Here is a 23,829-nt window from a genome sequence, read left to right on the forward strand (position 1 = left end):
TTCCCATGTTATCTGTATTGTCTATATTGTCACTAGAATTAATTGGCTAAACAGGCTACATTAATTGAACAGGAGTAGTTTATGTAAGAGGCTGTGTTTTACCAAGCAATTTATGACCTATTGCAGTAAGGAAAATGATTGCAGCAGCCAATCAGATGCAGCCTTGGTTTTTCATGAAATGTATTATGCATCAGTTCAGCTGATAAAGTGGGGATTTACTTATTGGAGATTAATATTTAACATGTTTAGCATTTCTCAAGAGAGCTACAGTACCTCACCATAAAAAAATCCATTCTGTGCATTATATAGATACAGTACCTGTGACAATCTGTTTTCATTACAATTCTTTCTTTTAAAACACAATACAATCTCCTATCAGCTACATTACTAGCTTCAGATTTAACTGATACAAAAGCAACTACCAGAGCAAAACAAAATATCCACTGTTTCTATGCCTCCCTAATAATTATTGCTGGTGCTGATCACCCTTATTATTATTAATTATGAGATAAATTTTACTCCTCAGTTCTTAAGTGTGTCAAGCAATGCAGGCTCAATAAGCAAAAGTCATGTGGGCCCTCTCTTTAATTGCATTGTGATTAATTATGGGGTGAAAGGGAGAGGTTAATAAATTCCAGAACTGATCAATAGCTCTTCTCGGTGGAGCTGTGATGTAGCTGCGAATCTTTTGAGACCAGATTTCAGTAATAGCTTTGCTTCAGTGTCTTCATTAACTAGGATTCAAAGCACATCGTTTCTTGGATCTGACATTATTTTTTAACAGGTACGAAAAAAAGAGTTATTTCTAATTGTTCAATTAACCTTTGAATGTGTTTTTTTAAAGTCATGTAATGTGATATTAAAAATGCTTTTGAAATATTTTATACTGTATAGGCTGTTAAAATGTTACATTTTGTTATCAGTTAAACTTTATTGTATGAAGTTTTACAATTTAACTTTTAAAATGTATTTTAGTAAAAGAAAAAAGAAACAATGAAACAGGTTCATTTCTAAACATATCTTATCAACAGTGTCCAAATGTATTTTAAAGTTCTTTGGTATCTGAAGTGTTTTTAGAATGGAAAATGGTTTAATAATGGTTGGGAATACAAAAAACAGTTTACTGAATATATATACATTCAAAACTGTGGTTTTCACATTGAGTTTTTTAACTAAATGACATTTTTAATATAGAAAATTTGTATTTTTAACAAGCCCAAATAAAGCTTAGTGTAAATTTCACTGGTCATTGTTATAAAGTCTTTGTATGATTATATGTACTGTACAGTATATTACAAAAGAGCCTCTATTTTATAGTGACAGTATCTGATATTCACGTTGGGGGATCTGATCTGTTGGCTGGTTTAAATATAGCTCTGTCTGGTGCAAGGAAAAGATTTAATGGGAAATGGTTGGCATTCCTTTTTCCTAAAGGCAGGGGGATATTGAGAGTGAGAGAGTGAGAGAGAACGAAAAGCAAGGGAGAGAAGAGAGGGAGGGAGAGAGAAATCCCAAAGCCAGCACCAGAGCCACGAGTTTCATTTGCTGAGTATCTCCAAGCAGCATGGTCCTGATCGCAGTTGGATTTCAGTTCCAGCTTTTTTTCTGCTATGTGCTATCTCAGTCTTCCTTCATGGACAACATTCTTTCCTTTCCGGCAGGTAAATACTGCACTTTCCCTCCATTCTGTTCTACATGCTATTGAGCTATGTAAAAAATGCCTAGGCTAATGTTAAACAGCACAGCAATATCCGGTATTCACAATAATGTTTACAGGGCTTATCATGCACTGTACTCCAAGAGTTAAGATTAGCCTGTCTTTGAGACTTGCAACAGAAGGTGTTGCATGCCTTCATTAATTTCTTAAAGACTGAGCTTGTCACAACAAGTGAATTGTTTGCCATTCTGTATGTTCCTTTCTGTTCTAGTATAAAGATGGGCAGAGAGAGTGATCCAAATGTAAATGTTTCTATATATAACCTCTCTTTCCACCCCCTCCACTGTCATCCACAACACAACCCCCAAAGTGCTATAGGACTCCACTCGGATGTTAGGAGAGTAAACATCAGCTGGCTTTAGATATGTCACTAGCAGATACTCAGATGACTTTTATAGCATTCATTGGTCCTGTGCATGGAAAAACCTCTAATATCTAGTGCTGACTGCAGAGCTAACAGTTGCACAGGCTTAGTAGTCTTTCCACGACCTTTACACCCATATGAACAGTTAAGAATTTTGCCTGAATTTATTCATAAAAACATTTCCCTTCTTTAGATGCCACTATCACGTATCATGTGTTTTAAATTTGCTTAAAACTTGTGCATATTTCATAAACTAGTTTCCTTCTCTTGCAAATAGTATGCATTAAAAATAAAATAACTATTGCATTGTGAAATCTTTTTTATTTGAGATTGATCCTGCAATATATGTCATGTTGGCCTCATTAATTTTCAAATAAATGGTACAAATGTAAATGAGCAAAATAAAGCATATGTACTCTCAACATTAATTTGCCAGGTAGCTGAAACAGAACATTGCTTAATTGCAATTGATTGTTATTGTTTATGAAAAATGCATTATTTTTTTCTACCATTCTGCTATTTATGAAGGCTTCACAATATTACAGATATTACAGTAGGAACAAAATGTTAACAATTTGTTCAAAACCATGAGGCATTGAATAATATCTTTCTAGTAAAACACCAAATTAGTTTAGCTTCATTGACACCATCATTAAAACAATAACAGCAATTTCTCATTTTGTACATTTATGAGGAGCCCAGATTATGTACCTATATACACACTAAGAAGCATTAAAAATATAACATTGGAAGTATTGTATTAGAGTGTTGGAACCAATAGTATTTGATCTTTTTTAATACCTCAAAATATTAAAAGGACCATCATCTTCACAAGGTTTTGTTTCAATAGTTTTGAATAGATTTTTTTAATGTAGACACAGAAAAACTGATGTTGTAACCTGTGTGGAAATGTAGATTTGAATGTATATATCAAATATAAAGTCTTATTTAAGGAACAGACAAATATTAAAAAGTTTGTAAATATATATAGCTATACTCTTCTTGACTGGTGTTTATTTGTTTTCATTTGGAAGTGGGATCATTTTCATTTATCTATCTTCTGTGTACTGTGTACAATATGCCTTGGTAACAGTTTCGCAATACAATATACAAAATACAAACTGGATAGTCTTGTTGCCAGATGCAAGTGGTACAAACAAGAACCACTTCACTATTGTTATTTTTAACAATTTTATCTTTGTCACCGTCACCAATCCTCTCAGATTTCATTTAGGTTACAAACAATTTGTTTGTGATATACATACCCACATATGAACAACAAAGTTTGTAGTTCTCAACCTTATTTCTAAGTATTAATGCATTAAATAATCTAAAAATATTTTCTGAAGAGTGAATAGCTTCTTTGAACACTTATACTAAAAACTCAAAACTCTTATACTGTATCAACTTAAGCATTTTTCAAGTTCCAGGCATGTTATTTCTGGTAGCCTATTTTTGTGCTAGGAAATGGCTTAGAATATCCCTCTCTGTGTGTCTGTGTGTACTTGTTCACTTGATCTAGCCCTGAAATCTCTGGATCACAAAAAGAAACTCAATATATGCTGTCTCTTAACTCCACCACCTCCACCGCTGTTCCCCCCTCCCCCTCTGCTCAGAGAACACAAGAGTCATGTGAGTACTGTAATACTTGATATTTCTCCAAAAACAATGTGATCCCTAGTTAACTCTGTTTCATATATTGTAAGAACAGCATTTCATTTGCACTGAATAATTGTTTCTTGATATTCCCTGGCAAGAGTATTGTTCTTATTACAACCTCATTTAAGAGATGCATCAATTTAATTATAAAGATTAACACAAATTTCTAGTTATCTAAGGGAACTTAAGATTCTACATTGATAGTTAAGCATTTCTGAACTTTTTAAAAGTAATGTGCATTTACTTTTCCTGAGCCAGGCTTTAAAATCCAGGTCCTTAAAATATTTTAAGGACCCATATAGCAGTAAAGTGTAACTCCACTTGAAGTACACTTGTTTCATTCTTTTATCCTGGTTAGTATATACTTAGAAAATGTAATGTACTAACTTTTTCAGAATTTTACAAAATATGAAAATCATACAATGTACAATAATATGTCTTCAGGGATTACACTTTTAATGGTCACAATTAGATTATACAGAGTTGTAAAAAACTGTTAAATTGTAGGGATTTTGTTGGTACATGCCCATAAGATCAAACATCCATAACTTGGATATCAGTCATCATAGAAATCTTGGACATGGTACCAACATAAATACCATGCATGTGATTTGGATTATAGGCATAGATGAAAGAGTTGTTCCATACAGAAAACAAAAAATAAAACAATATTTTAACTTTTCCATTTAATAAATTTACATATACAATAAATATAACATAAATATTAATCACATATTCATCAGTTCTTTCTGGATTACTCTGTGCCATGGATTAGCAGCTCCCTTTTTGTATCTCTTTTTATACTGTAAACCTCAATATTTTTTTAGAACGAGAAAGTAAATAACAATGAAGATGGAGGGGAAAAGCCCACTCTGCCCACATGTGTGCCAGGTCCTCCTGGCCCTTCTGGCCCTCCTGGACCACAGGTAGGAGTCTTTCCCTAGGCCTTGTTCCATTAGGAACCTTCTGTCAGTGAACAGCTGTCAGGGGACTGGAGTTCACATGGCCCACTATGGCTTAAATCCAGCCCTGTAACAATAAACCAAGGTCCTGACTACTTGATGTTTAAAGATCCCATTGCACAGTTTGTTGAAGTGGGGGTGTTAGCACCCAGGTGTTTTGGATAAATTCCACTTCATTGTAGCCTTGTAGCCAAACTAAAGTCCCTCCTTAATTAAACTGTTTGAAGTAATTTTTAATTTCTCCACCTCATTTGCTATGTAATGAAACTTGGGCTCTCACTTGTATCCCAGGTGCGTGCTGCAGTTCAGTAGTGTATGGAATAGCTCTCCTCCTAAACATGAAGTGCTATGGAATCCTTTAGGTTGACAAGCATTATACAAATACAAGTAGTTATTAAGTAGTATTAGAAAGAAAACAGTCATGCTGGAAATTAGCAAGTGATTAATAAATTAATAAATTGGCAAGTGATTTTTTTACAACCATCCAAGTCCAGGAAAATAATCGTGTATATGGCTTTATGAAGATTTATATTTATTCCTGGATAATATGTTAGCTTTAATCTTGATTTTTTCTATAAATGGACAGTCTTATTAGCTCTGAACTAGTTTAGCTAGTCTTTTGAACTATGGATCATACAGTAGGAGTCCTGTTAACATACTACATTTAGAAGAGACATAAATAGCCTCTTTCCACTGTCTAGTGCAGCACTAGAAACCTATTCTCAGAAATACTGTAACTTTTACCTGTTTGCTGGAGGTGTTTTTGTTTAGTTTGTTTTGAACTCACCATCAATGAATCCATCTTACTTGACACATGATAGCTGGTTACATGTAGAGATCAAGATCCGATGAACATGATCTGAATTGAAAAAAAATCCTGTCAGTCTTTTATTGCTTGTTTTGTTATGTTATTAAAAAAAGACAAGAATTCTAACCAATCAAACCATCTTTAAACTTGTTATGTAGTAAGCATATACAGTATAGGATATACAGTATATAACATGTGCAGTATAGTTATTTTTAATCTGGGAAATTTATAAACTGAACAGCTCTTCTACTAAATTTTAAATACTTCAAGTGACTTTTAACAAAATGTATTTCTAAGTTAGGAGTGCAATGTTTCAGGAAATCAAAAGCCAAAATGTATAATCATCCTTGGATTTTTTTCTGATAAATACATCAATCTATTTTCTAAATACTTTATCCAATTCAAGGTCACAGGCTGGTAAATACAAGATGTCAATAATTTTATTATTGAAAAATGTTGAATGGGGTTTAAATATTTCGCAGGTGATATTTGTGACAATGCTAATATGTGAATTTTGGTTTGAGTCTAGGCTGGATTCGAACTGATTAGTAAAATGGGAAAAAGTACTGGTACATCTGATTATACCGAAAGCTAAACTGAAAACAAGAAGTCAAAACTGATGTACAAATAGAAATGCATATACTGTATTTCTTTGTATGTATTGTACATAAATAAAATTTGTAAACATTTTGAAAAATAATCAATTTTTAATTGCTTTAATGGGGAACTTGATCTATTGAACAGTATTCTGTAGATCATGATTGAACATGATTGAAAGTAGATCATGATTGAAGAACATGTAAATGAGATGTGGTTTTCTCTAAGGGTCCAAATGGAATTCCAGGTTTAATGGGACCAAAGGGAGAAAAGGTCAGTTTCTTTTCTTTTTAAAATATTTCATGTACAAATTACTGAGTGGCACATTACAGTTTCATTGTTTAAATCTATGAAGTTTTAATCCAATGAAATCTGAATGTTTTGTAAAAATATTGTAATAGAATCCAGAAGCATTAACCTACCTTTTAGACATCATAGAATCTAAGTGTTTCCTTGTATGTCTTTGTTCAGTATTAACATGTCAGTTGAGAAGGATATTTTCTTTCATTTCAAACAGTGAACAACAAATTCACAGTACCTTGACCCACTGGTAACTCATACAGGTTAAGGAATCCCATTGTATGTTAAGGTTTTAAAAACCTAAAAAGACTTCATATATTTTTCATGCTTTGTAGTTTTATTACAGTAGATCTGTAGATACAGTAATCTGGAATTCAATCCCCTTTTTATAGTAAATTATTGCATCCTGCTATTTGTATTTTTGACAGGATGTGTAAAAACAACTTAAATATGCCTATGGGTGTATTAAATGTCAGGGATGGAAGCTAAGGAAAATGGTACATATCTCTTTATTGCATGATAAAGAAAAAAGGGGAACAGTGATTGTTTTATCCTTGAAACAGCAGTATTGCTCTCATCAAGTATCCCTTGAATTTATTAATGGGACTTTCTCTGTATTTTATACTGTAGATGTAGACTATTTTTCATGCTACAAAAATTGCTGTAGTAAGGAGTAAAGTAACAGTATAATAAACCAACAATGTTCTCTATTCAATTATAGAATGTTTAAGAAAACAGTTTCTTGCACCTAAGTAAACAAACTAAAACTGTCTAAGAAAATAAATGCCCTGTTTTTTGTCTTGTGCGGCAAGGGAGAAATTGGTAGACCTGGAGCAAAGGTAAGAGCCACCATAATTCATTCAATTTTCTTTTTCTGTAAGTAAAAATTGCTTTAAACATGAGTACACTTCTTGGGTTCTATCTGAGACTGCTCAGCATTGTGAAATTCTAAACAAGTTCAGCCTTCAGTGTGAAGATAGCACTAGATTCTGTATCCAGAGCACTGAACACTGATGAACACTGAGTCGTAAAGAGCTCCCTTTCTGTGCTATCAGCTTTTATCATCTAAAGTGAGGGTACCATACCAGAATGCCAGGGCTACATATTAAATCTGGAAAAGAATTGAGTTATATTCTAAAGACATATTCTGTCTTTTCTTTAATACTGTACTCAGAGCAATGTGGTTTAATTTTGCTAAATGTACATGAAATATCATAAATCATTGTATTTCTACAGCTAATACTGGGTCATGTTGCTTTTACACACCATCATTCTTTTTTAAATTGCAGCCTGACCGTATTAAGACCCATTTATCTTTTTTCTCTATAGTTCTGCACTTTAGATACTGTATGTTGTTGAGGCATATTTAGCAAAGGTACTGTATCAATGTATCTTTTGTTGCATTATAGTCTTCACAGTTGCATGTAGAAATTGTTGAAGCTCATTTGTTGTGTTTATGTAACTATTTACCATTATTTGAAGCCATCTACAAAGAAAGATGTTTATGTTTTTATATCTCTAGAAAAATTGTTCACTTGTGATCCTCTTTGATTGTTGTCCTTAATATCTTGACATGAAAGATAGCTCAGTAAATTTGTTTTTAAAATTGCTAATAAAACATTTTATAAGGTATTGAAAGGTTGATTTCCTTTCTGTTTACAACAGCTAATATCACATATAAAAACACCACTCCTGTCATGGTCCTCTTTGTTTTGTCATTCCAGGGTCGGCAAGGTCCCCCTGGTCTCCCAGGCCACCAAGGGCCAGCTGGTTGGCCTGGACCAAATGGGCCCAAAGTGAGTAAGTTCTTCTTTCTAATACAGATAATTTTAAACTGAAAGTCTATCTTAAAACAATGTGACAATAGCAATATTAACAATATGAATCTCTTTTTTGCCAGATAAATTGTACCAATTAAGATCCATTTATATTTTTGGTTAATCAAAGTCTTAAGAAAGTCATGTTGAAAATAGAACTTTTTAAAAGTTATTTTATTTGGACTTTTTAGAAGTTATTTTATTTTAAATTCTTCTTTTTTCACCTGCCATAATTGAACAAGCTCTTTGTTCAGTGATTCACAGATGCCTACACATTTTTATTAACAAAACATATAATGGTTGTATCCTGCCTTTGTTTTTCTATTTAGAACCCAAAGGAAGTTTGACTGTAGTCTTAAGAACAAAGTAATGCCATAGTTCTGTATCACAAAATAATATGTGCAGCTATCCAATTTCTTGTTGTTTTCTCATATTCAGATGCACATCCACTAGTTTTCACCTGAGTCCTCTGTTGATTCGAAAGAATTCTACTAGGTTGACTTTGTCAATGCCACTACTTTATATCAAAATCCTATTGGATTAAGTGGATTAAGTTTTATAAACTTCCTCTTATTATACAGGCTGTGGTATTACTCTTTGACTAATATTTTTTTTATAAAATCATATGCTAAATATGAAATTTTGTTAAACTGTTGTTGTTTTTCCCTTATTTAGGACAAAAGTAATTTCTCAATTAAATCTATGTACTGTATACATCTGCAGGGTTTTCTCTATGCTAAGTCAGGACTTTATTTTCAACATCACAGGGTGAGAAGGGAGACCCAGGTTTAATGGGACTGCCAGGTGCAAGAGGACCAATGGGCCCCAAGGTCTGTCAGTGCAGCTGTTGGCTTTAAACACACACCTCCATATTAGAGCAAAGCAAAGGCAGCTGTCTGCCATCTTCCTCTCCATCATTGAAATAATACCTGCACAGAGCTGACCACAAGCAGTAGATTCTGTGTTCTGCAGCAGTGTCAAAGAGATTTAATTAAGAATTAATTGTAGGTTGCTGTTGTACTACATAACCCAATAGCTTCTTTAGAATAATTCATAGCTCAATATTGTGTCCTGCAAAAGAGTAACATCTCATTCATGGTGTAGTCCTGTCTGCACCCTTCGCTTCTAGGACAGGCTCTGGTTTGTGCAACCACTAACAGGAATCAACATTTATTATAAGATAAGAGATCGCTTTATTGGCCATATACAATTTCTTATTGTATATATTAAAAAAAAGAGGGTGGAGTGGTGGTTCTGTGGCTAAGGATCTGTGCCTGTGGCTGGAAGGTTGCCGGTTCAAATCCTGGAGCTGGCAGAGAAATCCTACTCCATTGGGCCCCTGAGCAAGGCCCTTAACCCCAGCTGCTCCAGGGGTGCTGTACAATGGCTGACCTTGTGTTCTGACCCCAAGCTTCTCTGTCTGTGTGTCTCATGGAGAGCAAATTGGGGTATGTGAAAAAAGACAAATTCCTAATGCAAGAAATTATATATGGCAATAAAGTGACCTTATCACTTCAGAGCACAGGGTTAGCTATTTATACAGCACCCCTAGAGCAGCTGGGGTTAAGGGCCTTGCTCAGGGGCCCAATGGAGTAGGAGTCCTCCACTAGCTACAGGATTTGAACCAGCAACCTTCCAGCCACAGGCACAGATCCTTAGCCACAGTGCCACCACATCACCTCTTTTGCTGCTTTGTGTTTAGAATCTGTAGTGAAATGACCCAGAGTAAAGAGATGTATTCTGTTTATATATTTTATGTGTGCCAAAACACAATTTAGTCTTTAGTATCACAATTTATGATGGCATTTGCCTTGCTTCTCTAGGTTTAGGGTCTCATGTGAGTAGGTAATACCAGCATTAAAGATTGTTACAGTTACAGTCAACCCCACAAAAGAGATTTAATCAATAAATACTGCATCTTTCTGTTGCTTTCAAGGGCATGCCTGGATACAAAGGAGAAAAGGTAATTAATTGTTTTTAGTTTTAATCCTCCATACATAATGTTTGGCACTTAAAATGTTATACTCTGTTTGCTTAAATCTCCCTCTGTAAATAGACTTTATACTATATGTCCATCCTGGAGAAAGGTTTTATATGTCATGTTTCTTCTTTATAGAGATTTACAGGTATCTCTATGATATATACAAACTTCAATAGCATGATTCCTAATGTGAACAGATCATATACAGTAACCCTGTATGATACAATATGGTGCATATATGCATAATTATTTGCTATTTATTCCAAAAATTCATATAAGAAATTCTAGAAATCAATGTCTGTTTGATATTGATTTGATATTGAAATTACCTGCTGTTCTTCTTAGGGTTCCAGAGGTGATGAGGGAGAACAAGGACTGAAAGGAGAAAAGGTAGTGTAAAATTCACAATGGAGATCTGTTTTACAGACAGCCCTTCTACTTTGGAATTCTTTTGTTTTCTCAGTATAGTAAATACTTCAGACTTACTGTGCATGCAGTATGTAGTACTTCAGTCCTAATGGTTTGGTTTTATCTCCCACCAGCATCCTGCACTGTATGTTTTATTGCTATACTGCAATGTATTATTTGTATCCCCAATTATTTCTGTTTTGCTAAGCAGATTATTGCTCATCACTTCATCTTTGTCAGAAATGTGTATAATGGAAGGTACTTCTTTAGACTACTTATACTTCTCCTTGTTGAATTATAAAGTAGATGAAGTCTATGACTGCCTTTTGTTGCTCAGAAGAAAATGTTCTCTGAAGGACACAAAGGACTTATAAAGGACTTGCTTTGACTTGCATTTACATTAATCACAGGACTAAAAGGCTAATGGTAGTGGATAAGGATTAGAATTGAACGCCTACAGATTACGACAGAAAACACAATTAAATTGTTAGAAAACCCACATGGATAATTACAGTGAACAATTATTTATCCCAAACACTGGACATTGTTCTTGTAGTCCACCCTGTATTACTAAATTACTGTATGACATTACTGCAATGAAGTAGTGTTTAATGTACTATACTGAATTATATTCTGGCATCCCCTTCAGAAACCGACAAGATGCTCTTACGTTTCATATTTTAATCTGGCACAAAAAACATAGATTTAGGAAATATTTCCTGTCAATTAATATACACACTGCTCACCTTCTCAGGAGAGTTTCTTCTGCCTCACATCCGATGCTTCTTCCACTTACATTGTGAGGAGACCTTTAAAACGGACCTAGGGTCACTTACTGTACCTCACTCAGAGCTAAGAGCAGAGCATATCACGGAACTCTTTGAGTACGGTGTACTTATTTGATCAAATTTCATCACTCTATATGAAAATATTTTTAACAGATTTCAGACCAGGTGGAAATAAAAAAGGTCAGCAATGGAATATATGTTAAAAAAAGATGTTGTGTTTTTGCTTGAAGTGAAAGATTCTGCTTAAACATTACAAAAAGATGGATGGCTCCTCATTCGTCTCTGTTTTTCTAGGGGAATATGGGTCTCCCTGGAATGTTGGGACAAAAGGTCAGTAAATAGTAGCACTACTAATGATAATATGTATTAGTATTCATAATAATAAGTTCTGAATTTCTACATCATGGCTCTAGTTGGCATGAGGTGAATGCGTAATCCATTCCACAAGAAAACATGTTTCCATTCATTACAGTCTTAGCTTGGTTTATTAGTGGTTCTCATTCTTGTATGCACCCTGCCTGCCTGTCTGATGAAGAGTGCAACTGATGTTTACTTTGGGTTTCAGGGAGAAATGGGTCCAAAAGGGGAGCCTGGAGTATCAGGGCACCGTGGACCCATCGGCAGGCCGGGCAAGAGGGGCAAGCAGGTGAGTGAAAACAGCCTGAAACCAAGAAAAAAGACCTGGGGTTTCAAATAGTCAGCAGTGAAAAAGAAAGTATTAACTTCTGTTAGAGGTGTTTTAATTTGATAAAGGTACAAAAGGATATTTTAAAACTGGGTTTTGGAATTGTGCAGACAAAGCTTTTCACTCATTCAGAAGAGTGTGGTAATTAGAACAAGTGTAATTGTATTGATCTCTTCAACACAAGAAACTTCAGAATAAAAACATTATATGGAAAGAACCATCAGGCAGAAAGCATACACATGCATATGTTTTCCTTCCATCTTTTAATTTAATAAAAGTAGTTTAATCAAAAATCATAATTATAACAGAAATGTTACAGTAATTACATTTAAACATTACAATAAATTTAAGATCTAGAGAGTACATTTATCAAGGTTTATTTCAAAATATTTTTTTTATTCTTGAAAATAACAGATAATTAATATCTTATTTTTTGGAAAAGAAAAACTCAGACGACCCTGTTTCTTCATGTAAAATCCATCTTGCTCTTGGGCCAGAATGGAAACAAATGCTCCTGGGAGTTTTCTTTGCATAGACTGTGGTTTCCCAGTTAAACAAGACAGTTACCTCATCAAAGAAATGACATCTCTATCTACTAAAAATATGGAAACACTATCTCATAGTTGATGTATTTATATATAGTCATGGAGTGTTGGCCAGCATAACTGAATGCTGCATAAAGTACTCAAGTTAATTATGTAGCGCTGCAGTTACCAACAGGACATCAGTCGAGCCTTACTATGTTTTAACTCTTTGTAACCTGCAGAAATATATTATTAGAATTACTAATGAAAAGTGATTTAGAACTGCTGTTATTAAAACAGTTTTCTTATATATTTCTGTTGATAGTATAATTGATTCTTCTAATTTTCTGTGGTGTTTTTTTAGTCTATGACCACATGCTCAGCAGCTGCAGCACTGCCACATATTTAGCATGAAAATGATACCTGTTTACAGTTGCACAAGGGCTTGTGAGCTATCCATTGGATACTTGTAAATGATTAGTTTTCTGCCCAGGTTCCTTGGTGAGCAAATGTCCAATAAGGGGAAAGACATTCCATTCTTTGCAAACTGATCATTTAAAACTGCCCTGCCAAAATTGTAATAGTGTCAACATTTATGGCAAAGAATCTATGTATGTTACAATCTTGAAATGTATCCCAATTTATCCCAATTAATTTTATCAAGTTCTTAACGAATAGTTATAGTATTATAACATATTATACAAATATTGAAACAGGTTATAAAACATAGCTGGGCAGTATAGTGGCACAGTGACTAGCATTGCTGTCTTGCAGTGCTTGGGCCCTGAGTCCAATTCCCAGGCTGTTATATGTGTGGAGGTTGTATGTTTTCCCAGTGTTTGTGTGGGTTTCCACTTTGAGCTCTGGTTTTCTCCCACAGTCCAAAGACATACTCATAAATTAATTGGCTTCTGTAAAAATTGACCCTAGTGTGACTGCATTCATGTCTGTGTGTGCTCTGCAAAGGACTGGTATGCAGTCAACGGTGTATCCAGCCTTAAACCTGTTGCTTGCTAAGAGAGCAGTCAGAAAATGTATGGAAGAATGGATTATAACACACAACCATTATGAACCATTAGTACATACTAAGTAAACCTTAACAGCCTTATTTTGTAGATGTACAACACTTGGAGTTACATGACTCTATTGGAATTGAAGGCATACCACTGTGTTGTTGGGCTTCTGATAATACAATTATGTCTGTAAATACAGAATTAATCACACTGTTTTATATAACTAGTTTGTATTAATGATGGTGTATTAGAAAGTTATTTAAATATATACTTTATAAAAATAATTATGAAATTTACAAGAGTATCATGCAGTTCCCACCCCATTTATTTTTTGTGTCTGCCTAGGAAATAGTTATGTGAGAGTACATACAGTAGCTCTTCTCACAGTAGTCTATTTCCTGTACCCACATCTGTTTTATACTCTCATGTAATACTGCTCGGCCATGTAAAGCATGGCACCAAGACCTTTAGCTAATTTAGTAAGGGCACTTCACTTCCAGTTCCTCTTCCATTTTAAGACTAAGCTTGATAATTGTTAATCCCTCTATAGCTCTCCTTTTTAACCCATTGCCTTCTGTATTTAACTTTCTTCTTTTAAGTTAAACCAGCCATCTTTCATTGGGTGTTTGGGAGGACCCCTGTACAATGTAGAATTTGTGACAATCAAATAAAATAATGTGATTTGCATGATGACATGATGGAATCTTTCACAAACTAAAATGGTTACATGTGAAAATGACTTTTTCAGAGGCTGACTCTCTGCTTAATGCCAGTTCATGTTTCACAGGTTGGCACAGACCACTGAGGGAAGAGTGATATTGAGGAAACTCTTGTTTACTGGACTAGCTCCACTCTTCTGTGGGCTTCTGTGGGCTTATGAGTACTGTCATGTTAAATATTGAAACAACATTCAAAGAGTCACAAATGGCAAACTGCATAATTAGTATAAAATATGTTATGGTGATGAAAATAAGTGGACCTAGAACTGAGGATTTCTTTCTTTTTTTTTTCTAAATCAGATCTATTATTAAAAAGCTAGAAAGCACATCTTTAACAAGCTCCAAAAATATGAAGGAGTTTCTTACCTCATTGTCAATCTCATTATACTAGTTATCTCAGTGACTTTCACATACTGTAGTCAACAGTCTCTTACTACCAGGTTATCACACAACTTAAAATATAAAGAATGAATCTTGGGGGACTCTAGTTTCAAACAACATCCCTTGCTATATATTAAGCAATGGTTTCACAGAGCCAAAAACGTGGACTACCATTACATTTGGTAAGTGAGCACAGCACTAGAGCTACAGTAATTGAGGTTTATGAAAGCAGGTCTGACTAAATGTTTCATTGATAAAATAATTTAATAAATACAGATAGTATTTCTTATGTGGCATGTATGGAAAGTATAGTTTTATAAAGGCTTGAAGTTATTTAAAATATTTTGCAAAACCTCCCTTGTTTAACAACTCATTTTAATGTATAATTTCTAAACACAATAAAAACATAAAAATAACTGTTCTCCATACCACATTAACACCTGCAGTACTCCCCTTTACTGTCAGTGGTACTCCCCTTCAAACTTTTACACCTAAAATAAAATTCTACTTCTGAAGCTTTTACCTAACATGTGGACCAATGTCTGCAATAGAAGTCTCAAGCATCAAGGCTTTGACTATATCAGCAGCATCTCTCCAGGCTATCCCATCCCCTGATGGCACTATGGATTCTAGCAGTTGAAAGTTCCATGTTAATAATATGATAAGAGAGGAAATGTGGGGACCAACAGAGCACCAGCAGCATTATAGCTGTAGCCAATTCAGCCAACAAGACCTGTTTGTGATGCTGCAATAGGTTCAGATAAGAGTCGTTGACTGCCAAGAGTATAAATGTGAACAGGGAACACCCATATTAAGAATGATGAGCAAAGAGAAAGTGGCTTGTTTCCAGAACTTAAACCTTGGACTCAAACCTTGGATGCTCGTAGAAAATCTATGAAAATGTACCCCCTAGATAAATTATACACTGGAACTGGACTGGAAACTATTTTTATAAGTACAACCTTTTCTAATGCCTTAATGTGTTGTTAATAACATGGCATTATGCTTCCTTGCAGGGGGCAAAAGGAGACACTGGGGCTCTGGGACCCATGGGGCCTGCAGGGCCTCCTGGTCCTACAGGCTACCCAGGCCCACCTGGTCTTCCTGGGTCAGGTAAGGATACGTTAACTGACATTCCATCAGGAACGTTATCAGTGGTTGTTATTGCAGCTGTATTATGAAGATATTCTATGGAGGTTAGTTATAGTTGTAGAATTCTATAAAACTCTTTCAGCAAGACAGATTATGAGCCTGCAACTAAAACAGATCTAAACAATATTATCATAATAGAGTACAGTATTTTTACAATGCATTCTAAATATAGTACATATGCTGGAGTAAAAGAAGTTGCCTTTTGCAGGATGTGGCACTGGTATCTGAGTCTTTTTAGGTCTTGGATAACAATAGCAGGTAAATGATAGATCCTGTGAGATGCTGATGTAATGACATAACTCCTTTAAACTGATTAATAGAAAGGAGAAAGTCTTCACAGGCTTGCAAATACAGTATCACCGTATACCATCAAGCAATTAAAATTACAGCTTGTGTCCTCTTCACATTCCATGGTGTAATTCATTGGACTGCAAGCTTCACCATGAATGATTGTTTTAACAGAGAAAATGAGAAATATACTTACTTTTTTGACCCATAATGTTTGGCTGACATATTTGTCTGAATAGATAGTATTTGCTTTTTGGATTACCTCATCATGTATATTTTACTACTCAACAAAAGCTTAAAATTAATTTTTGCATATCATACTAGACCCTTAGTCTAGGCCAGAATTAACTAAGATTTATTCGAATTTAATTAGAAGCATTTGTGACAGAATTTACATACTATTGTCTGTAGTTAATTGAAAGCAATGTTGGGCTTTGGAAGTTACAATTAAAGTGAAAATCAAGGAACAGGATAGCAACATATGGAAAGTTTCTTGTCTTTTAATGAAACAATGCCTTCGGGAATGGAAAGATAACTCTTAGTAGAAATATAACATAGATTGAAATAGAAATCTTATTTGAAATACAATTTATGAATTCAAGAACACTTCATCATGAGCAGCTGAAACATTCTTAGGATTTCAATTATTAACAAATATTGTCAGATCTTTTTTTTTTTAAATGATTAAGATTTTTTTTTTATTTTATTGATACAATCAAAGGGCATTTCATGGTGGGACCAAAGGGAGAGAAAGGAGTGCCTGGTCTCCCAGGGCGGTGCTACTGCAACCAACCTGTGACTGTGAATAATCCCCCCTATGAGGAGCCCTCACTTGGTGTCAACTACCCCAGGGTGCCAGTGGTGTGTCTTGTACTGCCAGTCTCATCCAGTTGTTTTATATTTCAATCACTACTGACATTTGCTACATACTGTATATAACTCTTGCACACAACTCTTCTAGCATTTTGTCTCATCTAGCCTACCTCCACCTTCGGAGCTAGCCCTTGGTCAAGTTGTCTCTCTCAAGGGGAGGTTGAGCCTCCCCTTCCTATGGCTAGTAGGCTACTTCTTAACCAAAGGAACAAGTAAAGGTTTATCCTATGCTGAGAAGAGAAGAAAAGAAACACAAAGTTTCAAACCTGAAGAAGGCTTCACAGTTGAAACATTTTTTCTTTTCTTCTCTTTTCAGCATGGAATAAACTTTTACTTGTTCCTTTACCTCTTAACCAAGCTGGTTAAGCCAAAAATTTACAATACTTAAATACTCAAACATTCACAAAGCATCTGATTCTTGGATGGCTTTATTTCTCGTGAACTGTATACAGTATTTGCTTTTCTGTATACTATATATTAACTATGTATATTAAGTGTACTGTATATATAGATCCATTTGTATAAGTGAAACTTAAAAATTTTGATTGAATGCTCTCCCGTTCAATAACTGGCACAGGGTAAGTAAAAGGTAGGTTAGTGGTAGCTGGGAATTACAGTTTTCATCATATATATTAACCTCTAATCCATTCAAATGTGGAAACAATGAGACAGTAAGTAAATTTACCAACACACAAACAGTAGTTTGCTTCTATAGCTCAGGTAGCTCAGGCTTCAGTCACGTTTGAATTTTTCCTATTGGCAGTTATTGAACAGATATAATATATTTTTAACTACCACGTCTTTATTCAAATAACGAGCTGTCTGTATTTAGATATTTGTGGTCAATAATGAAGAGGAACTTGGGAGGCTTAATACTGACAATGCACTGGCATTCCGAAAAGATCAAAGATCACTTTACTTCAAAGACATTGAAGGATGGTTACCAATTCAGGTACAGTATGTGCATTAATTACTGTTTTCTGCAATAACCATACTTTGTATATGTCACGCCCTCTGCAGCCAGAGGGTGCTCCTTCTCTGTCCTGTCTCTCATTTCCGGTTCTTTGCTGTCCTTCCGGTGTTACTCTCTCTCTGGGGCTATATATTTCTGGGTCTTTCATTCTGCCTTCGCCCAACATTGATGTTCGGATGTCCTGAGACCCGCCTAGCACCAGGACGCCCCACGTCCGCTACCTGAGGGCATAGGTTTCTATATGGCATTCCCTGAACAGCTGAGCCCGGGCTAACCCCCGTCTTCCCGCTACACATAGGGTCTTTTTCACTCTCCTGCCATTCCACGGTTCGTCCTTTCCGACATCCGTGACAGTATAGTGTTTATTTAGTGGTGTGAATGATAAAAACTGGCAGTAAAGAAGCTGTAACATTTATTGTATATAAATATAGAATTTAATTTCTATATAATAATTATTTAATTATTTAATAGACTATCTTTATTTTCAGCTAACACCCTTCCAATCCATTGAATATCCTCCAGACCCTGATGGCTTCTGTGGAGATGGGATAGTTCAGGCTTATAATGGAGAGGACTGTGATGATGGCAACAAGATTGTCACAGATGGCTGCATTAGTGAGTTACAATGAAATTGAATCATATGTACTTTTTTACTGTATGTGCAAAGACATCAATACATAGTTAAAAATTTGTAATAAACATAATTTAGAACACCGTGAAAGGTTCACTTTGACAACAGTGACAAAGGCAACTCCACCTCCAAGGCTGAAATTAATTAATATTTTTTATTCAAGAACGTTCGTTTCTCCAGAATGAAAGACTTACATTTCTCATTTACAAAAGTATTCACCCCACCTTGTCGATACTTTGTACCTAGTCCTTTAGCAGCAATTACAGCCATGAGTCTTCTTGGGTATGTCTGTATGAGCTTTGCACATTTAGATTGTGGAATATTTGCTCATTCTTCAATGCAAATTTGCTCCAACTCTGCCAAATTAGATGGAGAGCATCAGTGGACCTCAATTTTCAGGTCATAACACAAATTTTTAATTTTCAATTGGATTCAAATCTGGGTGTTGGGCTGTATTTAGTTTGTGTGAAAAACATAGCGCTTTGTTTTCAGGTCAAATAGCTCAACTTTAGTATCATCAGACCACAAAACTTTCTTCCAAAAGGTTTCAGGTTTTGTCACATGGCTTCTAGAAAACCCCAGGCGCGACTTAATGTTGGCCTTTCTCAGAACTTGCTTCCTTCTATCCACTCTCCCAAAGAGGCAAAATCTGTGAAGTGCTGAAGAGATTGTTGATGTCTGGACAGTTTCTCCCATTTCAGCTGACTCTGTCAGTGTTGTACAGTAGCTGGCCTCTTGGTCACTTCTTTGAGAATTGCTCTTCTTGTCCTGTTGCTCAATTTGGTAGGACGGCCTGATCTTAGTAGTGTTTTGGTTGTGCCATGTTTTTCCCATTTTGTTACAATGACTTCATGGTGTTAACCTTCTCCAGCTTTTTTCCTCCTAACAACTTCTTATCAAAATTCCACAGGCAGCTAATCTGATCTACTGTTTTAGATGTGAGACCTCACAAAGTCAGTGATATTTATTGTGCAATCAAGCAAATAAACACAGGTGGATTCGAAATGAACACAGGGTGTACCTTGTTAACGTATTTAGTGTGATCTCTCAAGATAATTGAATACCTCATCCAATTTAGGGGTGAATAAACAAAGGGGGTGAATACTTATCGATTAAGTAATTTTCAGATTTTTATTTTTAATATAATTCTGAAGACATCAAAATACTTTATTTCATTTTAACATTATAGATAATTACTTCTACAGGAGGGGAAAAAAATCTAATTTAAATATGCTTTGATTTGAATTTGCAACACAGCAGAATGAGAAATAATCAATGGGGGCTAATTTCTTTACGATGGCACTGTATTTAATTAATATAAGACATACTATACTATCTGACTTCTAGTGCATATTTTCAAAATGACAGCTTCAGTATTTAGAACTACAGTATGCAACGTCAGAGGTTCTTATTCTAAACATTGCTAATAATTTTCATATACTTTGTCAACATTTTTATTTATTGTATTGAAGAATGCAAACATGCATACTGTGGAGATGGTTACCGGTATGAAGGAGTGGAAGAATGTGATGGAAAGGACTTTGGTTATCAGACATGCAAATCCTATCTTCCAGGGTATGGTATTGTTATTTCAATTATTTTATGTACATCCTTTATATCCCTGAGAAATTCAGTGGACTTTAAGCATCTCCTACTTACATACAGTATAAGGCACAGACGGAGTCTGGCTATGGTTAGTTAAGGAATTACTGCATGATTACAGTACAACAATCAATTTGAGAACTGTTGATTAAGACCTTATTCTTCCACAGACCAGGATCCGTACTATCATTACATTTTTTAATGCATACAAATGCATTATTATAGTGGTTGTTGTTATTTTTCTTTGTTGTATTGAGTGCTTAACAGAAATACCTCTGCACAGTCTAGTTCCTGCAGAGTACCCTGGTGAAATACGTCTGCTTCTAGTGTTGTGTACAGTACCTCTGACAGAGAGAAGTTTGAAAAAGTAAATGAAGCCAAGACATGCATTAGTAGTGATAACTCAAAATATATTATTGGGGACTTTTTAAAGTGTAATTAAATTTTACTCTTGATTTTATTGGGTAAATTTATTGTACTTTGTTTTCCTTTTTATTTCTGTTATTTGTATTTACATCTGTGCTTTGAATTTCTTTATAAATTGTATTATTCTGAATAATAATAATAATAATAATAATAATAATAATAATAATAATAATAATAATAATAATAATAATAATAATAATATAACTGTTCAATAACAGTAGTTCCAGACATCTCATATGATGTTTAGATTGTCTTGAATGATAAATTATTTCTGCATGATATTTAAGACATATCTTTGTTCATACTGATCAGAATTATTCTATTGTTTTCCAGGTCTTATGGACAACTAAGGTGCACCTCATACTGTTACATTGACTCTACAAACTGCAAGTATTTCACATGAAGTAAAGAAGGGACATCGGGCCATATCCCGCACTGTCTTGGACGCCTGGTGCTATATAACCCAAAAAACGTGACTAAAGCAACATAAAAAAGAAAAGTAGAGATGAAAAAGAAAAGTAGTAAAACCAAGAAAAAATAAATAAAAGCCTTCTGTTCTGTTGCTGCTGAAAAGCCATATAGCCAAAGGGGATTTCTGTAACCCAAATATATGTCCAAAAACACATAGGACCATTGCAATCTGTCTTAATAATTCAGCAAATGATTAAATAGGATTCACTAGGTAGACTTCCAAAGCTTAGCTGGGAATGCCTGAGGAATCTGCCCTGCGTGAAACCAATGGTGTGGCAGGTGCGGATTGTCCAGATCACTGCAGGAGCCTGGTGTAGATGGAACAACATTACCTCAACTTAGCGCTGTTATTTAGAATATTCAGGTTTTTTGGGGACTTCAGAACATCTGTATTCTGGGTGCTGTGTTAGAAACAATTTAATATTTAATGTGAACTAATGTATGTTGCATTTGCATGAAGATGATTTCACAGAGGCATCAGAAGTACCCATCACTATAAGCTATGTATATAAAGTAGGGTAGATTTTTCTGTTTCTGTGCAGTATTACAGTATGTGTCATGATGTTCTATTATTGCAATCAGGGAGTTCTTGGATACCATGAAGATAATTCATAAAAGGCAGAAATGCTGTTTCAGCCCACCTTAGTGAACTTCTGCATAAAAGAGCAAGTTTTTAAAATACATTTTTAAAATAAAAAAAACAGCAGAAGTCTTAGGGGGACGGTGACAATAGTGTTTGATTGAGGACATTCTTCAGAACCTGTCTTCATTCAGGTTTCTTGCTGGCATTAAGCCTTCTTATTTGTGAGCTGCATTTCCTATAGTAACTCAGGAATAGACCAAACAATGTCGACTCAATGACAGCCCTTTTACCTGCCCCAAGCCTGCCCTAAAAGTATCAATATATGTTTGAAGTATTATTAATGAAGTGTTACCGTATTTTAAACGGTTATATCCTGTGAGTATACTTGTGTAATAACATTAAAAGTCCAGGCATTTCCTCTTTAAAATGTGTTTGTAACATACTATTTAACTGAGAATTGATAGTAGATAACTTTTGTTGCTATTGAACTTAAAATGCTCAACATATTTGAAGAAATTATATATAGTACATGCTCACAAAATGGAATCCAGACACATTATTTATTGTTAGTATCAAATATTAGTGTCCAGATACACTAATTACTAATATAATCTTTATTACACCACCTAATCACTTCTTAATTTTGCAATTGTTTTTCCTTCTTTACAGAACTCAGCCTTGACATATACCTCATTCTCAATTTACTGCCTTTGTTGGCAACAATCATTGCACCTCTTATTAGTCAAATATCATATCTGGTGAGAAGCCAACTTGTAAGTATAAAGTGTTTAATCTCATACATTCTAGAAGTGGAGCTTTGCACACTAAGCAGAATTTTTGACTGCATTGGCACTTTTTATTAGAAAGACCTTGAAGTCCAGAAAGAAATGTGCACACTTGCAGTACATAGTCTACAATACGTTTAATATCTGCACTCAATAAAATATATTTTTAGAAGAGTATATGCTTATCTTGCCGATCACCTAGAATGCCAGAGCCAGAATGGAATGCTTACAAAGTGCACGTGCATACATACACAGGCATCAGGGATGGGATTTCAAATGATTCTTTTGATTTTATTTATAATTTAGTACTGTCAAACTGAGAAATGACTGAAGATAATGTAAAATATGATGTACAAATCATTGTTTTAATATTTTTTAAACTGTGGTGTTAAGGCATAACTGCACGTTCATAATACAGTCTCACAAAATAGATTGCCAAGGAATCACTGTGATTTTCTATATACTGTATGGTATATATAAACTATATGCTTTTTGAGAATTTTTCTTAAAATTTCTCTGTAGAATTAATGGCTAAACTAGTTAGTATAAACACTGGGAGCATGTATATTTCAATTTTACAACAAGTTTGTGAAAACAAATGTTTGTTAAGGCACTTTGGAATGGAAATGTATGAAAGCTACTGTATAAACTACAGTATGTTTTCGGGCTAACTCAAATGAGTTTGTTACAGACATTTGTTGTGGACAAATAAAAACCCTTAACATAAATTACATTTGTAGTGTAAACTTTTCTTTTGTAACCAGTACTGTGTCTCTTTGTTGTGTTTTTTTTCTAAGGGAGAGTCATGTCTTTCAGTTGCCAGTCCACATCATAAATAACTTTTATTGTTTTGTATTCAGAGCAAGAGCAAATTACCCTATATCAATTCATCCATACTTCTATCCATCTGTTTTCTGCTTTATCCAATACAGGGTCATGAGGGGGCTGGAGTTTATTTTAGCAAGCAACAGTAACAAGACAGATTACACACTGGAAGTGATGCCAATCCATTGCAGAGCACACACAGACATGCACACAGTCACACCATATTCAAGTTTTACAGAAGGCAATTAACCTACCAGTATGTCTTTGGACTTTGTGGAAGAAGCACCCAGAAGAAACCTATGCAAAACATATTGAGAACAGACATACTCGATGCAAATAGGAGCCTGGGAATTTAACCCATTCCCCTGTGTGCCACTGTGACACCCACTTACATAGCATATTTAGTTTCAAACATAATGAAGGATACAAATGCTTTTAAGTTCACACTTAAGGTGTCTTATATCTTATGTACGTATAATGTAGAACCATGTGAAATA

General features: G+C 34.8%; 1 protein-coding gene across 1 annotated transcript; it reads left to right on the forward strand.

Moving 5' to 3' along the window:
• Positions 1-1,288: 1,288 nt before the first annotated feature.
• colq (collagen-like tail subunit (single strand of homotrimer) of asymmetric acetylcholinesterase) lies at positions 1,289-23,235 on the forward strand. Its single transcript, XM_088601588.1, has 17 exons — positions 1,289-1,661; positions 3,604-3,713; positions 4,568-4,666; positions 6,336-6,380; positions 7,220-7,246; positions 8,132-8,203; positions 8,992-9,054; positions 10,161-10,187; positions 10,551-10,595; positions 11,696-11,731; positions 11,967-12,047; positions 15,740-15,836; positions 16,885-17,024; positions 17,869-17,988; positions 18,498-18,624; positions 20,113-20,215; positions 21,002-23,235. Exons 1-17 carry the CDS (start codon positions 1,565-1,567, stop codon positions 21,069-21,071), a joined length of 1,359 nt encoding a protein of 452 aa, XP_088457714.1. The 5' UTR covers positions 1,289-1,564; the 3' UTR covers positions 21,072-23,235.
• The last annotated feature ends 594 nt before the right edge of the window (positions 23,236-23,829 follow it).

Source organism: Lepisosteus platostomus, chromosome 12 (assembly GCF_059453375.1).
Source record: "Lepisosteus platostomus isolate fLepPlt1 chromosome 12, fLepPlt1.hap1, whole genome shotgun sequence".
Taxonomy (NCBI): Eukaryota; Metazoa; Chordata; class Actinopteri; order Semionotiformes; family Lepisosteidae; genus Lepisosteus; species Lepisosteus platostomus.

Bases quoted from the DNA above. Each gene is read 5' to 3' on its own strand.
- colq (XM_088601588.1), top strand. From the start codon at position 1,565: ATGGTCCTGATCGCAGTTGGATTTCAGTTCCAGCTTTTTTTCTGCTAT. The intron at 10,596-11,695 runs GTAGTGTAAAAT...CTGTTTTTCTAG, and splicing joins AAGGACTGAAAGGAGAAAAG to GGGAATATGGGTCTCCCTGG. The intron at 15,837-16,884 runs GTAAGGATACGT...ATACAATCAAAG, and splicing joins ACCTGGTCTTCCTGGGTCAG to GGCATTTCATGGTGGGACCA.